Below are 24894 nucleotides of genomic sequence, written 5' to 3' on the forward strand. Positions count from 1 at the left end.
AAAAAAGATCTATTTATCAGAGGTTTTCAAAAATTGTAGAAAATTTCTATAAAAATAAAATAATCAGCGTACAATCACAAAAAAAAAATGGTTGAACGTTTAGCATTTTTGTTTCTTTGTAGGTTTCGCGAGTCACTCGAAACATGTTCTTTACGAAACAAATTGTTCTCATCTTTCCAAATACAGTGTTGTTACATTTCCAAAATTAAAAAAAAAAAAATTTTTAAACCAAAAAAATAACTCCTTTTTCATGTGTCGTAATATACCACCATTTTTCGTGTATGCTTTAAGAAACGAATACAAAACATGAAGAAGCATAGACTGATTTCAACTGTGTCTAAATCTGTTTCTTCTTCGCTAGAGAAAAGACATGACGTACAGAATGCGTTAGCACTCTATTTACCATTAAAACTTCATCATGCTTGCTAATGTGTACCATACAGGATTTGTATCAATTTTCTATTCAGGTCAAACACATTGTTTGCAAATATGGAAACGTCATCTAGGGGAGGGTTCTATATGTAACATTACTGAAGATGATGTGGTCAATTGTAACGTATTAGAGTTAGCATCCGATGAACTTTCATCCACTTTTATTACTTGCCCTCCGCAACCGAATTCGAGCTTAGGGATAAAACTTCCGTTTTTAGTATTTCTTGTTAAAAATGTAGGTTGAAATCAAGTTATAAAAGTTTTCCATGTACAAACGATTTTCTTTAATTTTAATTCTTTGTAGATAGAGAAATATTTCACATTTGAAGTACATGTTTTTGATGACCAGCAAAAAAAGCTTCGTTTTCGTTCCTCAAATTTTCAATATACAGCTCGGATAACGCCAGACATTTGTACTTTACCTTTAAGGCTTGAAAAGGGATGGAACAAAATTCAAATTAATTTACCCGAATTAGTTAGAAAAGCCTACGGTACAACTTTTGTTGAGACGATTTGCGTCCAACTACATCCCAATTGTCGCTTACTTCGAATCTATTTTTCCGATAAGCTTTATGATGAAACACAGCTTCCTATGGAATTAAAATTGTATCAACGAGAGAACAGATAAACAATTGAAAAATCTTGCTTGTTTTCTGATTGCTTGAAAAATATGACTTTTGTAATGCTTTGAAAAAATTACAATAGTTACCGTCTGTAAGTCAGAAATATTTTTGTCTTTCTTTATTTAGAATTCCTTTCTCATTTCAGTCTTTTCAAAAGTTAAAGACTCAATGCTGAACCACCTTAGCACAAATTATCCTTTTAATAATGAAATGCTTTTTTTTTCCACAAACGACAAAGTAAATTACCACATTTGAAAAAAATTTTTACAAAAAAAAATATTTTATCAAAAAAGTGTAAAACTTTGCAGTCTTAAGTACAGTCGTTGATTCCTTTTTAGTGTTAAAACTCCAAAAGGTTTCAGATTTTTTTCTGGATTGTAAGGTTTATAAATGTGAACTTGTAACAAAAAACTTTTATTAGTCAAAATTAAAACATTCTAAATTGTTTTTTAGCCGTTCCAAAAATTTGATTCTTCTCAACTTTCAAAACGTTAAATTTAACTGTCTTCGATAACGGGCGACACTGGCCAACAGTAACAATATCTCCTTCCGCTACCGTAAAACAAGGCGAGCAGTGGACTGCCATATTCTTATGTCGTTTTTCAAAACGGTTATATTTTTGAACATAATGCAAATAATGTCTTCGGATAACAATGGTATGTTTCATTTTAGTAGAAATAACCATTCCTCTATAAAACAACAAGATATAACCCGAGCGTTTTTTTATAAAAGCTAACTTTAAAATGCGTCCTCGAATCGAAACATCACCAGTAAACGGACATTTGCGATCGATATAAGATCCCTCTTTTGCTTCAGTTGGAGTCACAAACCCTAATCCAACATCTTTATACCATCTAGTTCCGCGTGACTTTTTTTTTCCGAAAAGTTTTTTTGAAGCAAGAAATACACATTTTTGCTTTTGGAAAGCTTTTTCGTGCTAAAATCGTAATAAAAAGCAAAATGAATTGATTACACAACAATGTTTTTTCTTTTAGTATATTCTTACTTGGTTCTCAAGTACGCTAGTTACATGAATACCCGCAGTCATTGACTCAAAAGTAGAACTACAAAAAGCTTACCAAAAACAGAATTCGTTTTGAAAAAATAGAACACTTTTAATCATAGTAGTCACAGTAATTAACTAGGTACTTGGGTCAGATTTACTTTTTGATTTATTTAACTAAAACATGAAAGACGTAACAAAGTGATTTAGTATTGCAATTATTTCTGCCTTTTTTTTCATTTTTATTACCAATTTATTACTGTGTATAATTTACATTATTTAAACATAAGAGAATAACATTGATGCATTCAACTGTTTTGTTTAGATTCTGCTACGTTTTTTTCCATTTGAGCCAGTTGTAGTGCCTAGGATATTCCAATAAGTACAGTGTATCTACTGATAAATACTTACAAGTCGGGTTTGCACCACAAGCATTTCAGCTAAAATACGATATCTTGCGACTGCATCACCCTATATATATATATATACTATTTTATATAACTTTTTGGCACTGTTTTTGCACTAACTTGATTGTTTTCTTTACTTGCACCTGAATCCTACCAAAAGAAATTAACAATTATTATTTCAAAACATAGTATAAACTACTAATGCAATATTTGTAGTTGAATTCTACTATTAAAAAGAAATACTATGATTGATAAATACCTGACACAAAACGTTTGGGGAACTTGTCAAACAGCTTAGTAGAATATATAAAAAAAAAAGTAAGCCAATTTTTCGAGCATTGAATGAAAACATTTTCGTGTTGTGATTCAAAAATTTTATTAAAAAGTTGTGTATGTACTCCCGCCCGCAAAAGGCGTAGATGAATAATTATATGAAAATGTCGATATTACTCTGTTTTTTAATAATCTAAAAGGTACAACATTTTTACTAATGCTTGTTTCATTTGTTTATGAGTATCCTATTGATAAAAAAATCGCAAATATTCAATTAAAGAGACTCATGAACAAGGCAAAACATACATTTTGGCCAAACAGGAATAATCGACTTCATTAGAATTCTGGTTTGCACTTCTAAAACCTTTTATTAAATTAATTTTTTAAAATGCGAAACATACTTTAGTAGGAAATTTATTTCTTCATTCGTCAAATGGTCACCTAGGTGTTTTAAAATAAACGTTATTTGATTACGGGACAATTTTCCAGATTTCTGAAACCCAGAAGAAGAAAAAATAAGCCTTTCACTAAAATGTCAAGTGTACTAAAATGACATACATTATGATCAAAATGTTTAAAAAAGCGACTCAATTCATTTACGGAATCTTCTAAATGTGCAATAGACAGCAACCACTCTGTAAACTCTTGATAGGAAGCTTTTTCTCCACATGTCTCTAAAAAGTTATTTTCTTCTTTCTTAGATGGTGCAAATCCCTGAGAAACATAATAAAATGCTAACTATCGATACTCTTTCTTGAGTCATACAGCTTTTTGCGCGAGCTTAATTAGAGAGCTTGTCTTCGCCTTGCCAGATTCGTTCTAGTAAAATAAGAGGTCAATTATCGAGTGAAACGAAGATCGCCTTACACATAAGTTTCGAAAACCCTCACTAAGCTTTTTTGTGCATTGCTAGTATACAGAAACAGTAATAAAAATCAGTGATACAAGATTACAAAAAAAAAAAACCTTTTGTCTGAGAATCTCGTTTAAACTAGGCTTTTCAACGTATTTCTGCTTTTCAACCGATTCTTCCGAAAAATTATCTTCGCTTGCGTATTCTTCATATGATTCTTTGTCTATTTCCTCCGAGTTGCCACTAGATGACGACGTCAACTCGTGATATTCGTCACCAGGTACCCATATGTTGCAGTCAAAATAAAGACCATCAGAAAATGGTGATATACACGTTGTCGTCATTATTCATTAAGCTTTTACCGTCACAAAAATATCAATTACTATTATCTCTGCTTGAGTAAATCAAATTCCATTTTTATTTTTCTGTTTTCACTGTTAATATTAATCATATTTAATGCACGTAGAATCGGGCACAGTTTGTTAAAAAAAAAATTTTTATACCGAGTAAAAAAAAAAAAAAAAACTGTATGCTTTTTTTTAAAAAACTAATGTAATGAATAATAAAATTTACACTGACTTTTTTTTTTTTGTTTATAATTTTACAAACAAAAATAATTATAACCTTACTCAATATCTGTTTTTTAAATTAGTAAAACAGTAAAAAGTACATTTAAGTTGTGTTGGTATTATTTTTTATAACATTTAACACGAAAAATGTTACTTGGTAAAGTAGGTAACAAATCGATTGCATTTATCAATCATAAACCGTTTCATCCTGGAAATCTAGTCAACTTGGAAAGAATTTGGTTAGCTGAGCAACAAGCAAAAGAAAATGAAAAAAAGCAAAAGGAAATGTTGGAACGTCGAAAACATGAAGTTCAAATCGAAGAGTTACGTAAAACTTTAAGAACAAAAGAACACGAACAATTAGAAGAGTCGAAACGTCTTACTGAAACATTACAGTCTAATTCCATTTTGAACACATTTAGTGCAAAAGCTCAAAAAGATAGTTCAGTTGGGCTTATTTTACCAAACCACTTAAAACGAAAACGCAATGAACGATTTGTTAAAAACCATCAGAAGAAACAAAAAACAAGGCACTTATCAGCAAGTACCACATTTAAAGTTTTATCGAAATACAAAGAAGACGTTGTTCAGAACGGTCACGCCAATGTTTGGGGTTCTTATTACGATACTTCTCGGTCGTGTTGGGGTTATGCATGTTGTAAAGATACTCAAAAGGATTCTATATGCCAACATAACAAGCAAGAATAAGTATTGATATGAAGATTTTTGTCGTTTTGTATTTGTCAATCGTGCCAAGAGTCTCTGAAGTTGACCGACTTGAATTAGAACTTTTGATTATTAACCAAATTTGAAATCAGATCATGGTATCTTGTTAACTTGATAAAAAATATCAGTCTATCACTCATTCATATTCATTCGTTTTTAAAAGGATTGACAAATCTTTTCATAAAAAAGAATGAGTCAACTTCTAATTTAAGGATTTGTAATGTATTGAATGAATTCCTCTCTGTCATTGCCACCATCATAACTTTTATTTTTCACCTCATGACGGGAACAACGTCAATGTTCTTAGTACTTTTTGGTGTCTATCGTTTATTTGAGTATGGCGTTTTTTAAAAAACTGTTTCTTTTCATGGAAACAATTAAAAAAGTGAAATTGCAACTACTTGATAATTGTATTCGAGAAAATTTGACAATATTTTGTTTTTCTATTGATGTGTTAAATTGACTAGGGAAAAGATGACTGCTATACTAAGTAAGGCTTCCTATCGTTATTTTACTTTAATAAAGTGTCAAGACATTTTTAAAAAAATTGTTTTTGCAAAGGGTAGATAACTGTTGAATAATGACATTAATTTTTATGTCAAAGAAACGAGTACTTGAAGAAAATCTGTATACCATTTTTAAATTCTTACTAATAACTTCAGTCTGTAATTCTTTTTTTTACGGAACATTGAACGTTCACTCACTTACACGCTAAGGAAATTGAAAATACCCATTTCCTACCATAAAAAAAAATTCCATGTTTTATTTCAAACCTTAATACAATTTTGTTGACCTTTTTTCTTTGTTAAAAGTCGTTTGATTTCATGGAAACAACTTGTTTCGATTGAAATTAGAAAAGTTATGACACTTTGTATAATTTGTTACTTTAAAGGTGCTATAAAACTTTGGATGGTGCTTTCTTCCCTTTTTTTTTTTTTTTAAATGAAAAAAATAGGAATGCCATACCGTCAAGTTTGTAACATCTACCGCCTTCCAATGTCAAACAAATAAATGATTTTTTGTATTGATAATTTTTTTTAGTAATCTATAACACCACCCGGTTCGCAAACTTTGGCAAATATTTTTCTTTCATCATATCCATGTTGTGTTAAAAAACCATTAGTATGAAATCAGTTTGAATTATCAAAAAGATTAGTTGTGAAATTTTAAAAAAATTGTCAACAAAAGATAGAAATGGTAAATGAAAATATTAGTGCAAGAATTATAAATAATTTTAGTTCAACGCGACGCGATAAAACATGAATACAAACAAGTGACCTACGAAGAAAAAGGTTTGAAAAAAAAATGTTTTATTCTAAATGACAAAATGAGTAGTGATGTTGTTTCAGTAACGAAATATATTTTACCACAGGACACTATAATAAACAAAACATATGATATGAAAGAAGAAAATCTTAAAAATTCTTTTCAAAGTACAACAGGCTCATGTGAAGACATATCTCATTCATTTGTTGATAAGACGGAATGTTTTGATAACAGAAAGTTGAATAATGTTATATCGGCACCGACAACCGTTAGCTTGCAGCTGATAACTGTGAAAGATTATGAAATCAAAAGTGAATATTCTAAAAATTGTAAGAATACGGCGTTGGAAACAGCGCAATTTCCCTGGGGGTCACATTTAAGTAATCAGTCGAATGTCCAAGTAGCGCCATCATTAGCTTTGAAACCTAGCAAGATAAATGATTGGAAATCGAGTTTTGTGGATAAAAGGTCATCACAGAGTGCTAATAATGTTTTAAATCTTTTAGTAGACATTGCGCAAGAAAAAGAAGCTCAAAATGTTATTGGTAACTATTGTGCCCTTCCTTGTTTCATATGTGTGATATCAGGAGTAGCATGCTTATCCTTCAGTGTCTGGATGTTTTGGAATGCTAGTTTTTTGTTAGTTCAGAATACAGCCAGTCATTCTTTTTCTTCAGAAACGTACAGTCTTTGCGCCTGGGGATTCTCTCTCAGTCTGCTCGCATTTCTTTTTTTGTGGCATTCTCATAAATATTGTCACACATATTATGATCATTTTACGCATACTGTAATGAAAAGATTTACTGTATGCTTCGATTCTTGTTTTCAAAAAGTTTCGTCAACTTCTAAAAGTCGATTCATCAATATATTTCAATTAAAAAACAAAAAAATTCTTCCACAACCTATCCAACTTTATACACCTCCCGTTACCGTTATCGTTTGAAATATTTATAAGGATGCCATAGTTTGAAGGTATCAAAATCATGATGAAGCTTCCGAATTTTTCCCAACACAAATAATTTTACCTAAACTTGTTTTGACCGCTTGTTTGGATTGAATAAGTTGCTTTAATTTATCGCGGCATTGTTGTCTTGTACGACAATACCCGCTTTGATACATTTCCTACAAAACAAAATATGAAAAAAAGTAAATGAATTTTTATTTTTTCAAAGTACAACAAAAGGCATTCTTACGTAAATGATTTCACTCCAACTATTTCCTGGGCCCAAAGGAGAAACACACCATCTGTTATAAATGGAAATAAACGTTTCTTCCTGTTCATATCCCAAAAATCAATTCGATTATAAAGCATTTGCTTATCAACAATTAATTGAATCACCTCTTTTTTTAACCAATGATAAAACTTGGAATTGTCTTGAAACGTCTTCATGCTAATCTTATCAAAAGAAGTCGCTAAAAAGGAATCTGGGCTATACTACTAAGTTTGTTAAACATCAAATACACAATTTTATCCAACCTGTCAGATCGTAAAATTGCAACTTTTCTAGATACACCATTTTCCACTTTATCTTCTATATACAATTAAAGAATTTTGAAATTCGTATAAAGAGAAACCTTGTAAAAACAACGACTATCAACGTTTTTACCGCAAAGTATTTGAGCGAAATTCCGAAAGCATGACTGGGAGTCATCCTCAGTGTCCGAAACAGAACGATAGGATGCGTTAGAGACTCTTATTGTTTTATATGGTTTCTCATTTTCCTTCTTCGCTTTTTCATCTTTTTGAAGTGTCTCTTTTGAAAAACTTTTTCTTTTATGCGTTTTATATGATTTTTCAATCTCTTTTTATTTTTTCGCAACAAATAAAAAATGAAGGAGCTTTTGAATAAATAATAATCTTTACCCAGAATTTTGTTTGCGATATTTTTTTCATTAATTCTTTCAGTCTCTAGTACGATATTATTATCTAAATTCAATAAAAGAAAACAAAAAGCAAAATGGAAAGAGAAAAGTAAAAAATTTTGATTTTTTTGTTTTCTTTTTATACCAGGAAGACGGGGGGAAGTAACGGTAAGACTATCTCTTTCTATTTTAGAAAAAAAGAATAGCATTCTTTTAGTGTTCCTGAGTCTATTTTCCATCTCGTTACCTTTTTTATCTTCTTCCAAAGAATTTTTTTCAACGAGTTTCTTCAAAATTTTAAGTGTATTTTCAATAATTTGATTTCTAAGCCCAATTAAACGATATCATGTTTTTTTTTGCAAAAAGTGAAGCGTTGAGAGTAACTTTCGTTGAATCGAAATTCGACCCCCATATTGCCTTTCTTTAAAAACGTTACAAAAACTTACGTAAATTGATAATTAGGTGAGGCTGTTAAACATCCTGGTAGAATTTTTTCTGAGAGAAAATGGGAAGGTGACGAATTATTTTCAATCTAAAGTGAAAAGAATCAAAACTTTGAGTCAAAAGAAGAGCTGTCGAATGAAAAATTATTACATTGAATTGCTTTGCTGGTGGATAAGAGTTGTGGGTTGTTGTTTCAAAACTCATGGAAGTATTGAGGGGAGCTTTTTGAAATAATAAACAAGTTGGTATTCTCGTCAATGAAAAATTAGGAAGAGCAGCATGTGCACCGTTGGAAGCGACTTCGTTTGTATCTTCACATGGGGGATAAAGTGTTGGCTCAACGGGTGGTGTATCAGGTAGGTCGGCTTGAGAACATGCCGTGTTTAATTGGGCGAGTTGTTGGGTAATAAAAAGTAGTGTATACACTAAATCCGGCAAAACTTCTTTGGGTATTTTGTAATCTGAAATGAATGAAGATAAACAAACTGCACGTTAAGAGAAAAAAGACCAGTGTTAGGATACACGTATCTTACCATTCTCCATAAGTCGTATACAGTCGTTATAATGTTCCCGTGATACGTACTGATTAGGGTAAACTAAAGCCTTATACAAGTAATAAAAGATTTGTATCTTTTGAGATGCTTTAGAAACATTTGGTTCGCTGCGAAACGAGTTGAGCATTTGAAAAACACAATTCTGTGTCACACGGTACCACTCCTCTTCAACGAGATGAGATTGAACTTCAGAGGTTCCGTTTCGTTTTGGCACATTGCAATTTTTTTTCATCGTATAATATTTCAATTCTTTTTAGAGTGAAATATTCAAGATAATTTATATAACAATAAAAAAATGTATATTCTATTATGTCATTCTATCATTAAAAAAACAAATGTTTTTAAGATTCACTCGTATTGACGCTGTGGTTCAGTCACAAGACCTTTAAAAGAAAATTATCGTTAACAATAATTTTTATGATAAAATAGCATGGAGAAAAAATTAGCGAAATTGGAAAACCTCCATTTTTTTACAAAATCATAATCATTTTTTTTTTTTATTAAAAAAATTGACACTTTTATTAAAATTTTTTTTCGGGTTTATGGATTGTATGAAACTTTTTTTGATTTAAACCAAAACATGAAAACAATGTTTTATTATTTTTTTATAAAAAAAAAACTCGTTTTAATATTAAGATTATTTTTTAAACGCTGAAATTTTTTTGTGATTGTTTTAATTCTTTTTATTTGAACAAATAGTATGTCAGTCGTTTACAGTATGAAAAGAAAAAAAAAGGCTTCTTGTTATAAATCCTGACAATTGAGATGACAAAAAAAGAACAAATAAAAAAAGAATGAGGTCTACAAATAACCTTGATGAATTTGTTTTGTCTTCGTGAGTTGGTCAGAGGGACAGTCTAATGAACATCTACGCCAGAAACATAAAACGATTGTATTGATGTCAAAGTAGCGGCCCACCGTTAAACAATGTTGAAAGAAATTGATACAAGTTGTGATAAGGAAAAGTGTAATACACTTATTTGTAGTGAACTCAAAGAAACACAAAGGTGTAAAAAAAATTTTGATTCACTTCTTAACATTTGGCATTTTCTTTTAGCTATAACGAAAGATATCGATTACAATGCCTTTTAGACTGTGAAAACTTTGGTTTGAGCCTATGTGATCAAGTCAATTTTATTAATGAATTGAAAATCATTGATCACTACTATTATTTCTTTAGATTATTAAAGTATGTGGATGGTCACGCAGCGTTCGTGTTCAAGGAGGGGGATCTTTTGTGTTTATTACATTAAGCGATGGTTCCACTCCTCGAAATCTGCAGGTCGAAAGAACATGAATCTTCTTTTGTTCGGTTACAAATTTCTTGTGAATTTTTAGATAATTGTAACAAAAGATATTCCAGATTTTGAGACCCTTACAAAATGTGGCACAGGATGTTCATTTTGGTATTGTGTATTTTTAATTTAATGATTCGACATTTCATCATTCCTTTTACCATAAAAACAGCTTTACTGGTGTTGTGACAAAATCCCCTGGAAAAAACCAACATATTGAATTAGCTTTAAATGATAAGGAAAAACATTCATTTATCAATTATGGAAGTAAGGAAATAAAATACGTTTATTTCAAAAGTTTCTTTATTTTTTTTAAATGAAATTAGAAACCAACGCAGCCAAATATCCTTTAAGTAAAAAGCAACATGGACGGGAATTTCTAAGAAGTATTCTGTAATAGTGGTTAAATAAAAATATTTCTAATACAATAGCAGGGGTTTTTGAATTTGTTTAGTCATCTTCGACCTCGCTCGAACTTGATGGGATGCGTCAGTAGAATCAGATCGAATATGGCGATGGCAACGCATTCCTTTTTCCATGTATGAAACCATATACAATTTTTAAAAAGTCAACATTCAGTTTCTTTTACTAGAAAAAAGGATTTCTTTATGTACACACACCAATCATTACTGATTCCGATTGTGAAGGAGCTGGAGAAATGTTTCAAGTCACAACATTACTTGACGACGATGCATCTAAAATACCGACATATTACGATAAAGCTACCAATAAAACACTTGTAGATTACAAAAAAGACTTTTTCACTAAGAAAGTTTTTTTAACAGTTTCTGGACAATTATCCGTCGAGGTCATAAAACTTTTCAACGGATTTTCTTGTTTTTCATTTGTGGTCTTACTTAACAGAACTACTGTTGTAGTCTTTGTGATGTTTATACATTTGGGCCAACATTTCGAGCTGAAAATTCACACACATCAAGACATCTTGCAGAGGTGAATTGTGTGTTTTCAAATTTTTTGTTGATTTCGTAATGTTGACTAATCAAATTAGTTTTGGATGATTGAACCTGAATTAGCTTTTGCCAATCTTGATGACAATATGCATTGCGCTGAAAGCTATTTAAAGTACTGTGTTACTTGGGCTTTAAAACATTGTCAACCAGATTTACTTTGGTTGGATGAAAATATTGAGAAAGGTTTAATAAGACGTTTGGAAAATATCATTGCTGAACCCTTTGAACGCCTTTCGTATACAAATGCTATTGTTTTGCTTGAGGTATTTTTTATTGTATTGTAACGTAATATTCAGAAAATGGCCTTTTTAGAAACACTGTGATAAATTTGAAATCAAACCTGAGTGGGGCATGGATTTAGGAGCAGAGCATGAACGATTTATTACTGAAATAATATTTAACAAACCTGTTATTGTGTTCGACTATCCTAAGGATTTAAAAGTACATACGCAAAATTTATAAGTTTTCTTTTAAACCTGTTTTTACTTTCTCAAATCTTCTCCAGTCATTCTACATGAAGCAACAACCTGATATGAGAACAGTTGCTGCGATGGACGTTCTGGTTCCTAAGGTCATTTTTCCACTTTTTTATTACACAAACATTAACTTAACAATGTTGACTTTAGATTGGGGAAGTTATCGGAGGATCGCAAAGGGAAGACAATCTTGAAATTTTAGAGAGGAAATTGGAAGAAAAGGTTTTTAAAATCATTAGTGTTCAAAGTTGTGAAACCTTGTCATAATCATGCTTTATTTTGTCTTAGGGTTTAAATAAAGAGTCTTACTGGTGGTATTTACAACTTCGTGAATACGGAACAATTCCACATTCCGGCTTTGGATTAGGGTTTGAACGGTAATTGATAAATAAATAAAAAAAAAAAAACACTCTTATTATAACAGACTTATTATGCTTGTTACGGGTGTTGACAACATTCGCGATGTCATTCCGTATCCCAGATATGTGGGACATGCGGAATTTTGAAGTGTAACCTTGAACTTTTTCATAGGACTTTATACTAAATTTAAATTTTTTGTTTTTACCTTCACAGTTGAAAAATAAGCTTATACAAAACAAAAACTAGACACTTTTCATTGTGCTGCATTGGGTATAAATCTATTTAAAAATAGTGTCGAAATAATTTTTTTTTTTGAAATGGTTTAACTAGCAACAAAACTTAGTTTTCCTTTAGTATTTCCTTTCAAGATGACATCGCATAATGAACAATTTTTGTCATGTCAGAACGTTCAATGCTGTAACGGTTAATTGTTTTTTTGTTAAAGTACAATTCCATTTTTTCATAACTTGATCTACTGTAATTATCAATTGTTCATTTGAAAAATTTAATGGGTTCTTGAGGCTAATGATACTTTTTTTTTGATTACGAGTTTTCTTAACAAGGATTTCTTTTTCCTTAATTTTAGCACAGAAACACCCTAGTACCAAGAATGAATTCCTTTTTTGTTTATTTTTTACGAGTCAAAGCGGTAAGGAATTCATGAAGAAAGGACGTTTTTTTTAATAATCACACTACTGCACTAGAAGCGTATTAGAAAAGTGTTTTAATAAAGTGTTGTTTTAATAGACAACAACGCTTTACAATCGTCGACTGTTATCTATGTCCCTTTACTCTGTAGCCTCTAAAAAGGATTGGTTTTTTTGTCTTAGCACTTACGCGTAACGTTACGCAAAACCCTACCAGGATGTTCAAATGGCGAATTTTAAAATCTTTGACAGTTTTTGAAAAGAAAAAAGTGGAAGAAAAAAGAATTGAAAGAAAAAAAGAATGTCTTTTATCATTCATGTCGTATATATTGGTAAAGAGCAATAAATTGTATTGCTTGTTGTAGAGTAAAAAGTTCATTTTTAAATGAAGCTTGATCAACTTTTGACATTGTTTACTTGTTTATGACAATCGGCAAAGTTGGGTGTGCAATACGTTCGAGTCGGATCATGTAATACTTTGTCAAAAAAAAACTGGGCTTGTTGTACTTGGTCAAATGTCATCTTGTACAAATCCAGTAACAGATTATGATCAGGGTATTTTAAGTCGAAAAGTTGATTCCGATTCAACATTGAAAGGGAACCAAATAAGATAACTATTGAGAGTGTGCATTAAAAAAAGATGAAGTTGAAGCGTCTTAAACGTACAATCAATCCATTGACCAAAAATCATGACACCGGAATTCGTTAAAAGAAGAATTCCTAGTGCATAAAAAAAAACCCAACAAAAAAAAAGCACCGATTCTACACAAAACAAACAAAAGTATTTTTTTTGAATTATACAGTTTATGAAAGCATTGAAAAAGATTTTGTTGAATAGAATGATTCGACGTTTTCTTTCAAAAGGTCGTGACTTACGTGAAGCAGTTGACGAAAAACCATTGAAAGAGGAAGAAAAATGCGGAGATTGGATTTTGTTGGACAGTGAATACGTGTTGATTAAAGAATAAATAATATATCGATGAAGGAAGTGAAAAGAAAAAATTTTGGGAAACCAAATATCAATACATAAAAAAAGAGTAAGAAAAGTTATCAAAGTAGATCCACATGCACTTAAAAAAAAAGAGTTTGTTGTGAAAGAATGAAAACGGTAATAAAAACGTTGACATGATACTTTACGAAAGAAATCAAAGAAAAACATAAAAGGCGACTGATTTTTTTTAAAATGATTAGAAAGGGTATTATTTTCGAGTAAATGGAGTGAAAGACATGCTGGTTGGACTTGCGTTACACTGGTTTCGCGTTGGTTTAAATAAATTTTTTCTTTATAATCAATAAAGAGTAAATGATCGTTTGCATCAATCGTTGTATAAGGTAAAAAATTATGCTCTTCAGAATCTTCGAGAACAGAATCAACTGAACGATTCATGTTAAATGTTTTTCGTGTTACCAAAAAAGGTGGCATGGTAACGGCAGCAACAAATCGTAAATAAAAATTTGAAAACCAAGGCAAACGGGAATTTTGTGTTTTGTTGTGTTTTTGTCCCAATTTATAAAAATTAAGGCTGATACATAACCACATACATGAGTAGCATAAACCTGAACAAGATAAAAAAAATTTAATATAAAATTGGAGCGTCAGGTCGTTAAAGGTGGATAGATCATCTAAGTTCAAAAATATAAAGATGAGGTTATAAAATATTAGAGCTGCCATAAAAAAAATAGTCATAAGAAGTTTTAAAAAATGCCTTTCTGTTTTCATTAATAAACTCTACACAATCACATTTTGTTTTGGTGTTGTTTGAAATTATGTATTACTTTTACTAAAAAGATCGCACTTAAATGAAGTATGATCGATATTGCGGGAATATTGAAATTGCTCTTGTTCTAACGAAAGAAAATTAATAAGATGTTTTAAATAATAAACAAAGCTTATGATATCTTTTCTTTTTGGAAGTATAAGTTACCTTTAGAAGAAAAATCGAAACAAGTAAAATGGAAATACCCATTGTAAAAAATTCTAGTTTACTTGGTAAATAAGATAAAATACTAAAAAACAATTCTTGTTGAAAACATATTTTTGTAGTCGAAATAATATGCCTTTAATTTTCACATGAAATGCGAAACATACTTGATCCTTAGTAATTTAGGATACATTGTGCAGGAATGAACGAGGGCTAGAAGACTTAAAAAAACCCATTGAAGACCAAGCCAAAAAAGTGCGATCCCTTTAAAATAGATTTAGAGAGAACATAATGAAAGTTTTCGTCAAAAATTAAAACCTTGTACCATCATCCTTACCAATACAATTTTTAAGCAACTGTAAATTCATGCAAAATAGCAGAGGCACTGCAAAAAGACTAAATGCAATAGGAAGCCAGGTCGATACACCACATATAATATAAATTTTTTGTCTTAAAGGATAGAGCTGAAAATATCGATATTCGAAACTCTGTTCCATTTTATCTATTGCTGCCATCAACTTGGTCAACGCCATCATGTTTTTGACTTTTTTCTGATCATTCTTGTCTAAAAAAAAAAAAAACAATTACTGTATTGAAAGAAATACAGCTAAATAACGCATAGGATGATTGAAGATACCTGAATTCATTAAATTCACACTCTAAAACAAAGGTAAAAATGTTTTTTAAAAAAGATTGTAGTCTTTTGAACTAAAAAAAAAAAAGTAAAATAAAAAAAAGAATGGAGAACACGATTAAAATTATCAACAATTAAATTGGATAAGATTTTTTTAAAATCTTAAAAAGAATATGTTACCTTTAAATTTTTTTTTTAGAATCCTTTGTTAAGATAAGAAAATAGACGAAATAAAAATTACAATTTTAAAAATGTTTTCATTTAACTAATTTAAAACTATTTCTATTTAACTAATTTAAAACTACTTCTATTTAACTAATTTAAATACTTTAAATAAAAAAAATTGATAATAAAAAATATTTCTTGTACCAGACATTCAAAAATTTATTTTTTCTATTAATGTAGTTTTGCAAATAGTAAATACCAATAACTTTTATGTCGTTGAATTAAGATGCCAGTTGAAAGTCTCCATACTCTAATTTTGTTCAAAATGTTTTTCATAATAATAAAAAAAAGAAAAATACCATCAGTAGCGAAATATAAACTGACAGCTAAAAAAAATTTATATTGTAAGGAGATTCGTGTCTAGAAATTCATTACGGTCTTTTAATATTTTTTTTTAGTAAGAAAGTCTAATTTTTTATTATTTCAGAAGATTAAAAGGAAAAATTGAAAAAAATCAACTTTGTTTTTTTTTTGGCTTGTACGAAAAAAGATAAAAAAACAATTGTGGTCTTTTTCGATTTTTTTGGGGTTGTGTTCAATAAAAAAATTTAATTTAAATAGAATAGGGTTTTAAAAAACTATTTTGTTTCTATTCGTAACATTGAATATAATAAACGGTCAAATTAAAAACACTTCGTTTGAAAAGAGAAAACAACTGATTTTTGTCAAATAGGTACAATTTTTTTTTTTAAAAAAGACATTAAAATTAAAAAAAAAAATTTTCAAATAGTTTTCAAGGTCAAAGTGTGAAATAATAAGTAAAAGAAGGTTAATAAAATAGATTGTATTTGTGGAAATGGTACCTTGATGAAATAATATGTTCTGTGGAAGAATACAGGTTTTTTCTGGTATGAGAAGATTTTAAAAATAAATATTTTTTTTGGTACAGAGACTTCATGTCAAATGAAGTGTGACACGACTTTTCGTGTTCTTGTGGATGTCATTGAAATCCAAAACGTCATATGGCCTAATCCATCGGAGAATGTGAAATCCAAATTACCTAATCCACTTGTTGAAGTTGTTATTGCAGGTAATTTTGATGACAATAATTTCCATGTTGATTGGATATTTGTAAGAAAATATTCTATTGACGTATTGAAATAAAACGTTTTACTAAAACTTTTATTAGATCAGTGTCATTCTACTAGCACACGAGAGGCTACAGCAAGTTGTACTTTTAATCGAACATTTTTGTTTCTCAATATTCAAGTGGCTGAAAATTTACAAGCTAGTGTGTATCATAAAGGATTTTTTGGGAAAAAAGAGCTGATTGGAAGGTACTTGTTTTAAATACATCAATAATATTTGGACGGACGTATTGTAGTTGCCGTATTCAACTGTCAACAGTGCGGTCAACAAATGAACACCGTATTCTTCGAGCCTTTTATACATTGGTACACCCTGAGAAACCTTCCGAACCTCGTGGATTTCTTCGTTTATCCATTCGTAAGATTTTCGATACACAATTTAAAAAAAAAAGCTACGTTATGAATTGAGTCCATTATCCGTAGATGTTTTAAAAGCTGGGGAATTCGTGAGATCAGTTGAGACGGGCACTTTATCGAGTATACTTAAAACGAGCACGCGAAGCTTAACTCAAGCTGTTCAAAAAGAAACATCGCAACTCACATTTGATGTGTATCATTTTACAGTATTTATTCATTTGTAAGTTGTTTTAAAAAATATGCTGATGATATTTTAAGAAAAAGTCAAGTTGACAAAACAGTTGTTAAGACTGTTTTTTCTTATTCTGAATGTTTTTTTATTGTTGCAGTGGTCAAGATATTTTAAAGAAACTTTTTTTATTTAATGAATTGTTACCTTCTTCTTATGTTCAAGTTGATTTTATGGGAACAAAATTAAAAACGCCAGTGTGTCGTGAAACATATGAGCCCAAGTGGTCTATAGGGTTACGTTTTCCTGCGGTAAAGTCTTTTGAAAAAACAACAACATTGACATACTATTGTTTGTCTTAGACGGTTCCATGCGCCAATGATACAGTAACTATTGAATTATGGTCTGATGGAACGACCAGTACACGCCAGAGCTTTATTAAATTAAGGTAGGGTAAGACTTTTTTTGAAAGCTGTTACTTTTTTGTAGTTGTTGAAATAAAATGATTTTGTGCTATTGATTAAAAAAAAGTTTTTTGCATTTATTGAAATTAACGAAATCAACAAGATGGATCAATTTTTACACGGAGGACGAAAGTATTCACAATCCAAGGTAATGTTGAAACGGACAATATGCTATTGTAGTGAATTGATTGACGACGATTTCGTTATTGTGTTTCTAGTCGAGAAGAAATGGTGAACCCTTTAACTATGCTTGTATCCTTGTTTGAATTGGATGACGATCAAGTCAATGCTAATGAAAAAGCTGCCGATTTAAAATATTTAGGCCGCGTTTTAATCTCGACGTTAGTGGAAAAGAAAAAATCAAGTTCAGGTGAGTTGAAATATCTGAGAAATGGAGTAAAGAAAAAACCAATTTTTTGAACGCGCCCTCCGTGGTATTTTTTTTTTCATGACTGAATATTTCTTGTACAGTTGCGGTAACAGTACCAGGGTTAAAAATTGTTTCACCTCTTGATCAAAAAGTGATCCTATGGATGGATCTTTTTCTGTTGTGTGGTGTCCCAAAGCACGTGGATATTTCCGTAAGGGGGTGATGAATTTAAAATGTTAAAATGCGACATGCTTATGCTTTAGATAACTATAGGGTTAGGCGACTGGGAAACCAGGGTGAAAATGACAGAGCGTGTAGATGACTGTTTACGTTTTAATGAAGAACAAGTAGTAACATGTTGACTCTTACTTGTATGAAGATTTTTTTTTTTTGAAAATTTGAATTGAAAAAGGGTCGAATTGTTGAACAAGCGTTTTTTCTTCCTGCTAACCTTGAAATGGCAAACGATTTAATTATTCAAATTTTTGGTCACCGTAAAAGAGGTTCAACAACCTTATTAGCAAAAGAAAATGCGTCTCAACGTCTTTTTCTTGGTTATTCTCGAATCCCTGTAATCTCATTAGTGAAACGGGATAATGTACCTTTTTGGATCAAATTTATCAATGTGGAGTCTGAATGGATTCGAATGGCGAAGGTTTTGGATACTAGCACGAAAAAAAAAACGTGTGGGTCGTTTTCAATGTCACTTTTAGCAAGTGTTGTTTTACGAACCGCTGAAGAAATGCAGGTATTCGAGCGAATGTCGACTTTTACCATTTCAAGTTGTTTTCGTATTCGTTGTATTGTAGAACAAAACAACGAGACCGTCAAGATTACAGTGCAACATTGAACGCTATATTTGTCATATAATTTGTTATCAAGTGGTGAATTTGCCTGTATTACCGAATGCATTTCCTGATCCTTATATAGTGGTACACTTGTTTATGTACATGGTGTCGTTAGTTGAATGTTTTGTGGCCAAAATGAAAACGACTAGAGGCTTAATGTTTTTATGTGTCACGCGTACTCTTCACAGTTGACACTGACTCGAATGTCCCATTAGGTGTCTTTGGGAGGGGGTTCTGCGAAAACACAAACAATTCTATCCACTTTACAACCTGACTTGTAATTCAAACGTTTCCATTTTTTTGTTTGATACTTCTCATACTACGAATGCCATGATTGGTGACGATGTTTGATTGTTTCTTTTCTGTTTAGTTATGAAATGCTTACTTTCTATTTAAGTCTGCCTGAGCATGTTAAATTATCTCGTGAGTTGTGGATACAGGTAACTAAAAGGTTTGATTTTTGAAAAAAAGGGCCTGTTTCTTTTTGAGTAATGCGTGACAATGTCAATTTTCTGGTTTGTTATGTTTCCTAAAAAATATGCAAGTTAACTTTTTAGTATGTTTTTCATTTTCTCTTTTTTTAAGTGCATGTTTGTTTTTTTTTATAAAAAAGAGAGGTCAATTTTTTTAAAAGTCTTCTTATTGTCGTTAGGTTTTCTCGAAAAACTGTTTATTAGGTGAGACGAGTATTCCAGTGGATTTTTTACTTAGTGACGCAGCACTTAAGCCTCAGTGGTAATGTTTGTTAGAAACACCAATGATCATAAAAGTATCATTTCAATGTGTTTTTAATTGAAAGGTATCCACTGACATGCCAACAGTTTGAAGACAATCAAAGCCGGATTCTTTGTAGTATTCATTTAACTTGCTTAACAAATCAAACTTTGCAATTCGTACAAGAGCTGCCTAAGACAATACGTTGGTTTCCTATTGAATACCAGCCTTACGATGTCAAATTGTTTCTTATTGGTATGTTTGAAGATTCCAGTCAAGTTTGAGTTATTTGTTAAAGTGAAAACTGTTTGATCAGGTTGCCGCCTTTTGCCTAACGCAGCACATTATCTAGGAGAAAATATACAAGTTCAAATAGAATTTGGTAGAGATACTGAAAATTTGAATCGAAGATTATGGTACGGGTCGTGTGAAAAAATCGTTCAAGAATCGGGTGGCAATGTCAATTTCTTTTCCCAGTTTCATGTGAAATGTTTCCTTCCAACATCGGAATTATTTCAAGTAAAAGAAGAAAAAATAGTGACTTTAATAAAACGGGTCTTGAAAAAATCAGTTTTGCTTTATGCGTTAGACATTTATTGAATTTCATGTTTCTTATTTAAACAATGATGAATGTTATGAAATCGGTATTGCTTATTTGCATTTAACCCCTGAAATGAAAAGATTTTCTTCTAAACTTCGTGAACAAGTAATATGATTTTTTTTGTAAATGAAAAAGAAAATTTGGTCATTTTGTATTGAATGGGTGATTTTTAGATAAAAAGCGAATTTGAATATTTTTCACCTTTCATTGAAGAAATCATTCCTTGGAAATTTCAACCTCAAACTTGTTCCAATCCTTCGTTTTTATCTCCCTGTGTGAATTTATCCAAAATATGGAAAACATTGCCACACGATTCGGAATTTGAAATTGTGGTAACATTTTCAAAAAAAAATCATACGAAAACCATTCACGTGAAATCTCTTCTTTTTTTTAAAAGCAAAATGCATGGTCAGCCGAAAAGAGTCGAGATGAAACATCCGTCCATTGGCCTTCTTATGATTTGAAAGTAGGAAAAGGAGATTAGAAGACGAGTGCTTATTGGTGAAGAAAAACGCGTGTAATTGATTCTTGTTTTTTATAGGATTTGAAAAAACGGGAGGCAAACTCGTATAAGCTTTATACAAGTGATGTGGATGTTTTTTGTAGTAGCGATACACAAAAATTAAGACAGACCATGTACGCTTAAAAACAGGGGTGTACCAAGAGGTTCGCTTTTGGTACTATCCAATTTATAGGTAAAAAAAAACTTTTTTGTTTTCATAGACCAAACTCGAAATATCTTGAATCGATGAAACATTTCGTTTGGTGTGACGCACCTGACAAGATTGATAAAACCGATAACGTAAGGATTGAAGTCGTTTATTAAAAGAAGTAGCAATAGTTATTTGGAACTTTATGAAATTTTTTTGTCTATACAGGAGCTGAATTATCCAGTGGAATGGGAATTACCCTTAGATGATCTTCCTTATAATATTTTACCTATATTTTCACCTGATGGCATGAATGCGGTAGTAGGAAATCCGGGTGTTGTCGGGTTACTTAAACTTCATTGTGCTGTTCTCACAGCAGATGAAGATACAACGTAAGTCCATTAAGTCAATGAAATACAAGCAAGCTGTGTTGATCTCTTTTTGTAAGACGAAAAAAATACTAGTAGTAATTTAGCTGTCAAAAGAATAATTGACACCCATGCGTTATACTGTCTTATTTTCTTATAGAAATTATGAGAAACATGTTGATAAGCTGCGTAAACAATTAAGTACCGGACCTCTTAAAGTGAGAGTGCACGTGAAAAATGCTACTGGTTTATGCACAAGTGCAAACGATGAAGGAGAATGGTTTCTCGTCGTGAAATATGGTTATGGGACGCCTAAAACAAACAATAAAATTAATGAAATCAAAGATGTATATAATACAAGAAAAGGATTGGCTCCAGACTTTTATCGTTCGTTCGAGTTAGATGCGGAATTCCCCCAAAATGCAATTTTAACTATTGGTATTTCAACAGTGTAAGAAATTACTAAATGGATTAGATAACAAAAGTTTTCTTTAGATTCAAATGATATTATTCTTTTTTAGAAACACTTCATGGTCTTCTTTTCAAATTGTCGGTCAAACATATATCGATTTAGAAAATCGATTTTTTCATCCAAATTTTAAGTTTTTAACGGTGCGCTTCCTTAAAAATAGTTTTGAATCCCCCATGTCGTGTTGGTTGTTATTTGTAGACAAATCATGAGAATCCAGTTCTAGTGGAAACAAGATGTTTACGAGATTTGACAAACAATGAGACAGTAGGTCACATTCGTTTATGGGTGGAAATCCTTACTGACGTGGAAGCATGCGCAGCGTAAGAAGCGTGCTTTAGAGTGAAAAAGAAATCACCTTTTTTTTAAAAAATTTTTATTGGATAGTGCCCTTTCCATTACAGCAAATAAAATACCAGGGAATCCTTATTTAAAATTGTGTATTTTTTAGGCCAATGATACCTCTTATGTTGACCCCTCAACAAGTCGTCCAAGTACGCGTCGTCATTTGGACATTGAAGGTTCTAAAGCTATTTTTAGTAGCCTAGAAAAAGTGTCCATTTTTTTAGGCTGCAGCAGAAGAAAAATTTGAAACAGCGTCCTTATATATTGCAGGAATCATGTTAGATAACGCAACAAATACGGTATTTTTTTTGTGTTTTGCAAAAAATCCAATATGTTTCTTTTTCAATAATGCTGGTGAACATTTCAGATGATTGTTCATGAAACAGATACCAATTGGAATTCATCTGTTAGTTGCATAGTCAAGCACTAGAACATTTCACACTTTGAGTTTTTTCAAAAGGGTACAAGTGCCGCCTTTAATTGGAGATTTATTTTTAACGTTTTAGTCCCGTCTGATGCAGTTCAGTTAAAACTTCAAGTGTGGGGTAGAAATTTAATGACGACCCATGACGCCTTAGCAGAAACGGTGTTAGATATGTCTCATGACCTCTTAGCGGTGAGTGGTGAACTTTGTAAAAGATATTAGGGTTTTTTTTTTTCTTTCCTGTAATGGCTTTCTAGTGCAAGGAATGTATGAAGCCTATTCAATTAAAACGAACTTGGGTTCAAATGTATCATCCAGTGCACGCATCCCAATTCATAGGACATTTGGATATTGAAATCTCCATTGTACCTCACGACTATGTACGTTTTTCAATCAGTCTCATTAAGGCTTTTTAATGTAGAGATGATAGGCTTTAGAGTACCCTGTAGGAATGGGAAGAGAATCACCTAACAAAGATCCCTTTCTTCCTAAAGTGAAAGACAATCGAAATTATCTATCTTCCAGTCCACTTGGGCAAACGATTTTCGGAACTTCCAATAAAGTAGTGTTTTTTTTTGGAACTATTTTCGTTTTGAAAATGGTTCAATGCTCTTAGATTGTTTATGGAGCTCAAATTTGTAGTTGGTTAACCGTATTTGGAATATTTTTATCGCTTTACTTAGTATTTTCAAAATTATTTTTATAATGGACACACAGCAAACGATACTTGGCCTTGAAACCTTTTGAAATAAAAAAAAATACCATAGCATCACACAATACACAAGCCTACGTGTTACTTTAAAAAACCTTGCATTGCTTTTCCTTGTTGTATTCAGAAATTATGATGCAGTGATGCGTCGTCCTATCGACAAAAAGTATTCAATGTACACTTTGTTTTTTTCTAAAAAAAAAAGGTACAGGAACTGTTTTTCGCGTGTTGGGACACGCGTAGCTGTTGTTGGAACGAGACAAACCAACAGTCAACAATGAGTCAAAAAATTATAGCCGAATGTGTTGCTACATTACAATATGGAAAAACCTTGGGGTTTCAAATGGCTTCAAAGGAATGTTTACATGCGTGGGAACAGTTGAAGATTTTAGTGCCACAAGTATGCTGATATAGTTTTGTTTTTGAAGATTGTTTTTTAAAAAAATCTCATAGGAATTTTGTTTTGTTTGTTTAGGAAAGTATTCAATGGCGGTATACAAAAGATTCAAAATTCACATTACATGACGTTTCACAAATACGCGAAGCTCTTGAGCTCTCGTGTATGTTTCACATTCAGTTGAAGAATTTGAACGAGTACGAAATTTCCTGGTATTTATTGGAACCCTTTTATATTAATTATCCTTCTGTATGTGTTTTTTATAAAGACAAACAAATTTTTACTATGGCATTGGTGTTTGTTCACAGCTTTCTTCAAATGTCGTTAAAGCGAGTTTGTATGCCTTTCAACTTCTTAAACTTCTTGTGGATAGAGAAGATACAGGAGATTTTCATATGTTACTTCAACGCTTGTCGTTAGAAGACCTGAAAAATTCTGATATTGTTTTTGTAGTTAATTTGAAACAGTTATTAATGTCTGGAAATTATAGAAAAGTACGTGAAGCTTTTTTTTTTGTGCCATTTTTTTGCCAGTGTTGTTTTGTTCCTAATGTTATAGTTTTTTGTGTATGTGACTGTCTTAGGCTTTAGAAATCATCAGTAAGCCTCCTGACGAGAAATTCGTTCACTTATGTCAATTATTAATCGATTCCATACGGAAGTCGGTAGCCGATTGCTTAACAAATTCATTAACAGAAATTCCCTCAAGTGAAGCGAAATCATTACTTAATTTGGACTCGGACAATAAACTCAATATGTTTATTATAAAAACCAATGATCGTTATAGAAGAGAAAATTTCATTTGCAGTTCAATGGAGACGCCTAGCAAAAGTTTTCTTTGTCATGCAGAAGACATGGGTACGGTCAAACATTAGAGTGAATGCAATGAACATAAAACTTTTACCTTTTTAACCAAGTTTTAATGTTGTGTTAAGAAGGCACCTCACCTTATTTTCGATGGGAACGGTGTGGAGATAACATTAAGTTTGTAGCTGTAAGACAAAACGATATCAGGAAGATAATATTTACTTAATACCTGTCGTTTCCTTTTTAGGTGAATGATACTAAAAAAAAATGTATTCCTATTGATCAAGTTCTTGAATATGTTACGGGTACTATTAAAAGAAAAGATTTTTTTTTTCAATTTTTAATTCCACTGTGTCTGCTATCACAGGTTACATTCGTGAATTAGAGCGTATTGTATAAATGTTAAAATAATGAAAAACTATGGATACATTGAATTCATTTGTACAGACATTTTTTTTTTGTACTATATCACTACACAGTGACTCAAAAAGACACTTGTGACGCATTAAACAAAGAAATGTCCCAGAACAGTCAGAAAATAGAATGGTACAGTAGATTATGTTTGATCTATT

At 31.2% G+C, this 24894-nt stretch overlaps 7 protein-coding genes and 2 long non-coding RNA genes across 22 annotated transcripts; 5 read left to right on the plus strand and 4 right to left on the minus strand.

The window, feature by feature from the left end:
- Window positions 1-137: 137 nt before the first annotated feature.
- LOC128884164 (uncharacterized) lies at window positions 138-1477 on the plus strand. Its single transcript, XR_008459262.1, has 3 exons — window positions 138-667; window positions 737-1146; window positions 1201-1477. It is a non-coding gene; the product is annotated as an uncharacterized LOC128884164 (long non-coding RNA).
- Window positions 1478-2122: 645 nt separating this feature from the next.
- On the minus strand, window positions 2123-4187 carry LOC128884163 (uncharacterized). 3 transcript variants are annotated; one of them, XM_054137286.1, is made up of 11 exons: window positions 3705-4186; window positions 3606-3647; window positions 3504-3557; window positions 3297-3452; window positions 3140-3231; window positions 3045-3095; window positions 2725-2983; window positions 2586-2615; window positions 2470-2529; window positions 2308-2423; window positions 2123-2235 (listed from the first exon to the last, which is right to left on the minus strand). In XM_054137286.1, exons 1-7 carry the CDS (start codon window positions 3933-3935, stop codon window positions 2965-2967), a joined length of 645 nt encoding a protein of 214 aa, XP_053993261.1. In that variant the 5' UTR covers window positions 3936-4186; the 3' UTR covers window positions 2123-2235; window positions 2308-2423; window positions 2470-2529; window positions 2586-2615; window positions 2725-2964. The 3 variants fall into 3 exon arrangements, with proteins under 3 accessions (XP_053993261.1, XP_053993260.1, XP_053993259.1); XM_054137285.1 differs by having other exon boundaries at window positions 2123-2423; XM_054137284.1 differs by lacking the exons at window positions 2123-2235; window positions 2308-2423; window positions 2470-2529; window positions 2586-2615 and having other exon boundaries at window positions 2957-3095; window positions 3705-4187.
- Window positions 4188-4307: 120 nt separating this feature from the next.
- Window positions 4308-4868, plus strand: LOC128884457 (uncharacterized). Its single transcript, XM_054137888.1, has one exon. It carries the CDS (start codon window positions 4308-4310, stop codon window positions 4866-4868), a length of 561 nt encoding a protein of 186 aa, XP_053993863.1.
- A 1220-nt stretch (window positions 4869-6088) lies between these two features.
- Window positions 6089-9330, minus strand: LOC128883770 (uncharacterized). The gene is made up of 11 exons (XM_054136460.1): window positions 8993-9330; window positions 8610-8920; window positions 8462-8547; window positions 8263-8339; window positions 8161-8199; window positions 8017-8079; window positions 7760-7954; window positions 7630-7684; window positions 7492-7582; window positions 7346-7426; window positions 6089-7274 (listed from the first exon to the last, which is right to left on the minus strand). Exons 1-11 carry the CDS (start codon window positions 9243-9245, stop codon window positions 7134-7136), a joined length of 1392 nt encoding a protein of 463 aa, XP_053992435.1. The 5' UTR covers window positions 9246-9330; the 3' UTR covers window positions 6089-7133.
- A 543-nt stretch (window positions 9331-9873) lies between these two features.
- LOC128883864 (asparagine--tRNA ligase-like) lies at window positions 9874-12320 on the plus strand. The gene is made up of 15 exons (XM_054136698.1): window positions 9874-10020; window positions 10071-10140; window positions 10194-10295; window positions 10352-10419; window positions 10481-10575; window positions 10635-10701; window positions 10763-10847; window positions 10901-11116; window positions 11173-11259; window positions 11318-11542; window positions 11592-11720; window positions 11785-11850; window positions 11906-11977; window positions 12044-12132; window positions 12180-12320. Exons 1-15 carry the CDS (start codon window positions 9941-9943, stop codon window positions 12259-12261), a joined length of 1533 nt encoding a protein of 510 aa, XP_053992673.1. The 5' UTR covers window positions 9874-9940; the 3' UTR covers window positions 12262-12320.
- Window positions 12321-12961: 641 nt separating this feature from the next.
- LOC128883863 (uncharacterized) lies at window positions 12962-15609 on the minus strand. 3 transcript variants are annotated; one of them, XM_054136697.1, is made up of 9 exons: window positions 15499-15609; window positions 15322-15392; window positions 15022-15249; window positions 14852-14948; window positions 14688-14782; window positions 14539-14607; window positions 13639-14491; window positions 13429-13524; window positions 12962-13376 (listed from the first exon to the last, which is right to left on the minus strand). In XM_054136697.1, exons 5-9 carry the CDS (start codon window positions 14727-14729, stop codon window positions 13159-13161), a joined length of 1278 nt encoding a protein of 425 aa, XP_053992672.1. In that variant the 5' UTR covers window positions 14730-14782; window positions 14852-14948; window positions 15022-15249; window positions 15322-15392; window positions 15499-15609; the 3' UTR covers window positions 12962-13158. The 3 variants fall into 3 exon arrangements, with proteins under 3 accessions (XP_053992672.1, XP_053992670.1, XP_053992669.1); XM_054136695.1 differs by having other exon boundaries at window positions 13159-13376; window positions 13639-14319; window positions 14559-14607; window positions 14688-14769; XM_054136694.1 differs by having other exon boundaries at window positions 13159-13376; window positions 14688-14769.
- A 484-nt stretch (window positions 15610-16093) lies between these two features.
- LOC128883859 (uncharacterized) lies at window positions 16094-23321 on the plus strand. 7 transcript variants are annotated; one of them, XM_054136684.1, is made up of 34 exons: window positions 16104-16216; window positions 16274-16573; window positions 16673-16820; window positions 16868-16989; window positions 17055-17208; window positions 17318-17468; window positions 17520-17605; window positions 17689-17769; window positions 17840-17991; window positions 18093-18202; window positions 18255-18338; window positions 18404-18739; window positions 18801-18923; window positions 19055-19116; window positions 19210-19279; window positions 19492-19574; window positions 19639-19808; window positions 19870-20072; window positions 20143-20259; window positions 20328-20486; window positions 20552-20620; window positions 20696-20790; window positions 20878-20956; window positions 21033-21196; window positions 21333-21623; window positions 21694-21784; window positions 21843-21964; window positions 22093-22162; window positions 22211-22285; window positions 22354-22392; window positions 22447-22602; window positions 22668-22790; window positions 22841-22972; window positions 23027-23321. In XM_054136684.1, exons 2-34 carry the CDS (start codon window positions 16447-16449, stop codon window positions 23114-23116), a joined length of 4134 nt encoding a protein of 1377 aa, XP_053992659.1. In that variant the 5' UTR covers window positions 16104-16216; window positions 16274-16446; the 3' UTR covers window positions 23117-23321. The 7 variants fall into 7 exon arrangements, 3 of the variants coding, with proteins under 3 accessions (XP_053992661.1, XP_053992659.1, XP_053992660.1); XM_054136685.1 differs by having other exon boundaries at window positions 16105-16381; window positions 16433-16573; XR_008459129.1 differs by lacking the exons at window positions 22841-22972; window positions 23027-23321 and having other exon boundaries at window positions 16096-16573; window positions 22354-22447; window positions 22493-22602; window positions 22668-22692.
- On the minus strand, window positions 21347-22169 carry LOC128883867 (uncharacterized). Its single transcript, XR_008459133.1, has 3 exons — window positions 22000-22169; window positions 21531-21942; window positions 21347-21484 (listed from the first exon to the last, which is right to left on the minus strand). It is a non-coding gene; the product is annotated as an uncharacterized LOC128883867 (long non-coding RNA).
- Window positions 23322-23352: 31 nt separating the features above from the next.
- On the plus strand, window positions 23353-24881 carry LOC128883866 (uncharacterized). Of its 4 annotated transcripts, XM_054136702.1 has the most exons (8): window positions 23425-23519; window positions 23573-23611; window positions 23665-23765; window positions 23825-24010; window positions 24100-24373; window positions 24451-24509; window positions 24570-24627; window positions 24690-24881. In XM_054136702.1, exons 1-8 carry the CDS (start codon window positions 23477-23479, stop codon window positions 24719-24721), a joined length of 792 nt encoding a protein of 263 aa, XP_053992677.1. In that variant the 5' UTR covers window positions 23425-23476; the 3' UTR covers window positions 24722-24881. The 4 variants fall into 4 exon arrangements, 3 of the variants coding, with proteins under 3 accessions (XP_053992676.1, XP_053992675.1, XP_053992677.1); XM_054136701.1 differs by having other exon boundaries at window positions 23353-23519; window positions 23595-23765; window positions 24454-24509; XR_008459132.1 differs by having other exon boundaries at window positions 23354-23519; window positions 23595-23765; window positions 24433-24509; window positions 24690-24722.
- The last annotated feature ends 13 nt before the right edge of the window (window positions 24882-24894 follow it).

Source organism: Hylaeus volcanicus, unplaced genomic scaffold (genome assembly GCF_026283585.1).
Source record: "Hylaeus volcanicus isolate JK05 unplaced genomic scaffold, UHH_iyHylVolc1.0_haploid 12237, whole genome shotgun sequence".
NCBI classification, from domain to species: Eukaryota; Metazoa; Arthropoda; class Insecta; order Hymenoptera; family Colletidae; genus Hylaeus; species Hylaeus volcanicus.

Excerpts from the sequence above, each read along its gene's own strand:
- LOC128883770 (XM_054136460.1), bottom strand. The coding sequence starts at position 9,245 with ATGAAAAAAAATTGCAATGTGCCAAAACGAAACGGAACCTCTGAAGTT. Across the intron at positions 7,583-7,629 it reads GCAATTTTACGATCTGACAG|CCCAGATTCCTTTTTAGCGA; the intron begins GTTGGATAAAAT and ends TTAGTAGTATAG. Across the intron at positions 7,427-7,491 it reads ATCATTGGTTAAAAAAAGAG|GAAGAAACGTTTATTTCCAT; the intron begins GTGATTCAATTA and ends GGATATGAACAG.
- LOC128883866 (XM_054136700.1), top strand. The coding sequence starts at position 23,397 with ATGAGTCAAAAAATTATAGCCGAATGTGTTGCTACATTACAATATGGA. Across the intron at positions 23,766-23,824 it reads TTTATATTAATTATCCTTCT|CTTTCTTCAAATGTCGTTAA; the intron begins GTATGTGTTTTT and ends GTTTGTTCACAG. Across the intron at positions 24,374-24,450 it reads TTGTCATGCAGAAGACATGG|AAGGCACCTCACCTTATTTT; the intron begins GTACGGTCAAAC and ends TGTTGTGTTAAG.
- LOC128884163 (XM_054137284.1), bottom strand. The coding sequence starts at position 3,935 with ATGACGACAACGTGTATATCACCATTTTCTGATGGTCTTTATTTTGAC. Across the intron at positions 3,648-3,704 it reads ACGAGATTCTCAGACAAAAG|CAATGCACAAAAAAGCTTAG; the intron begins GTTTTTTTTTTT and ends TCTGTATACTAG. Across the intron at positions 3,232-3,296 it reads TTAAACATTTTGATCATAAT|AAATCTGGAAAATTGTCCCG; the intron begins GTATGTCATTTT and ends TCTGGGTTTCAG.
- LOC128883859 (XM_054136684.1), top strand. The coding sequence starts at position 16,447 with ATGAAGTGTGACACGACTTTTCGTGTTCTTGTGGATGTCATTGAAATC. Across the intron at positions 22,163-22,210 it reads TCGTCATTTGGACATTGAAG|GCTGCAGCAGAAGAAAAATT; the intron begins GTTCTAAAGCTA and ends CCATTTTTTTAG. Across the intron at positions 22,603-22,667 it reads TGTCTCATGACCTCTTAGCG|TGCAAGGAATGTATGAAGCC; the intron begins GTGAGTGGTGAA and ends ATGGCTTTCTAG.
- LOC128883863 (XM_054136694.1), bottom strand. Across the intron at positions 14,770-14,851 it reads CCTAAATTACTAAGGATCAA|TATTTTATCTTATTTACCAA; the intron begins GTATGTTTCGCA and ends ATTGTTTTTTAG. Across the intron at positions 14,608-14,687 it reads TTTCGATTTTTCTTCTAAAG|AACAAGAGCAATTTCAATAT; the intron begins GTAACTTATACT and ends TTCTTTCGTTAG.
- LOC128883864 (XM_054136698.1), top strand. The coding sequence starts at position 9,941 with ATGTTGAAAGAAATTGATACAAGTTGTGATAAGGAAAAGTGTAATACA. Across the intron at positions 11,117-11,172 it reads CTGGACAATTATCCGTCGAG|AACTACTGTTGTAGTCTTTG; the intron begins GTCATAAAACTT and ends CTTACTTAACAG. Across the intron at positions 11,260-11,317 it reads CATCAAGACATCTTGCAGAG|TTTTGGATGATTGAACCTGA; the intron begins GTGAATTGTGTG and ends TAATCAAATTAG.
- LOC128884457 (XM_054137888.1), top strand. The coding sequence starts at position 4,308 with ATGTTACTTGGTAAAGTAGGTAACAAATCGATTGCATTTATCAATCAT.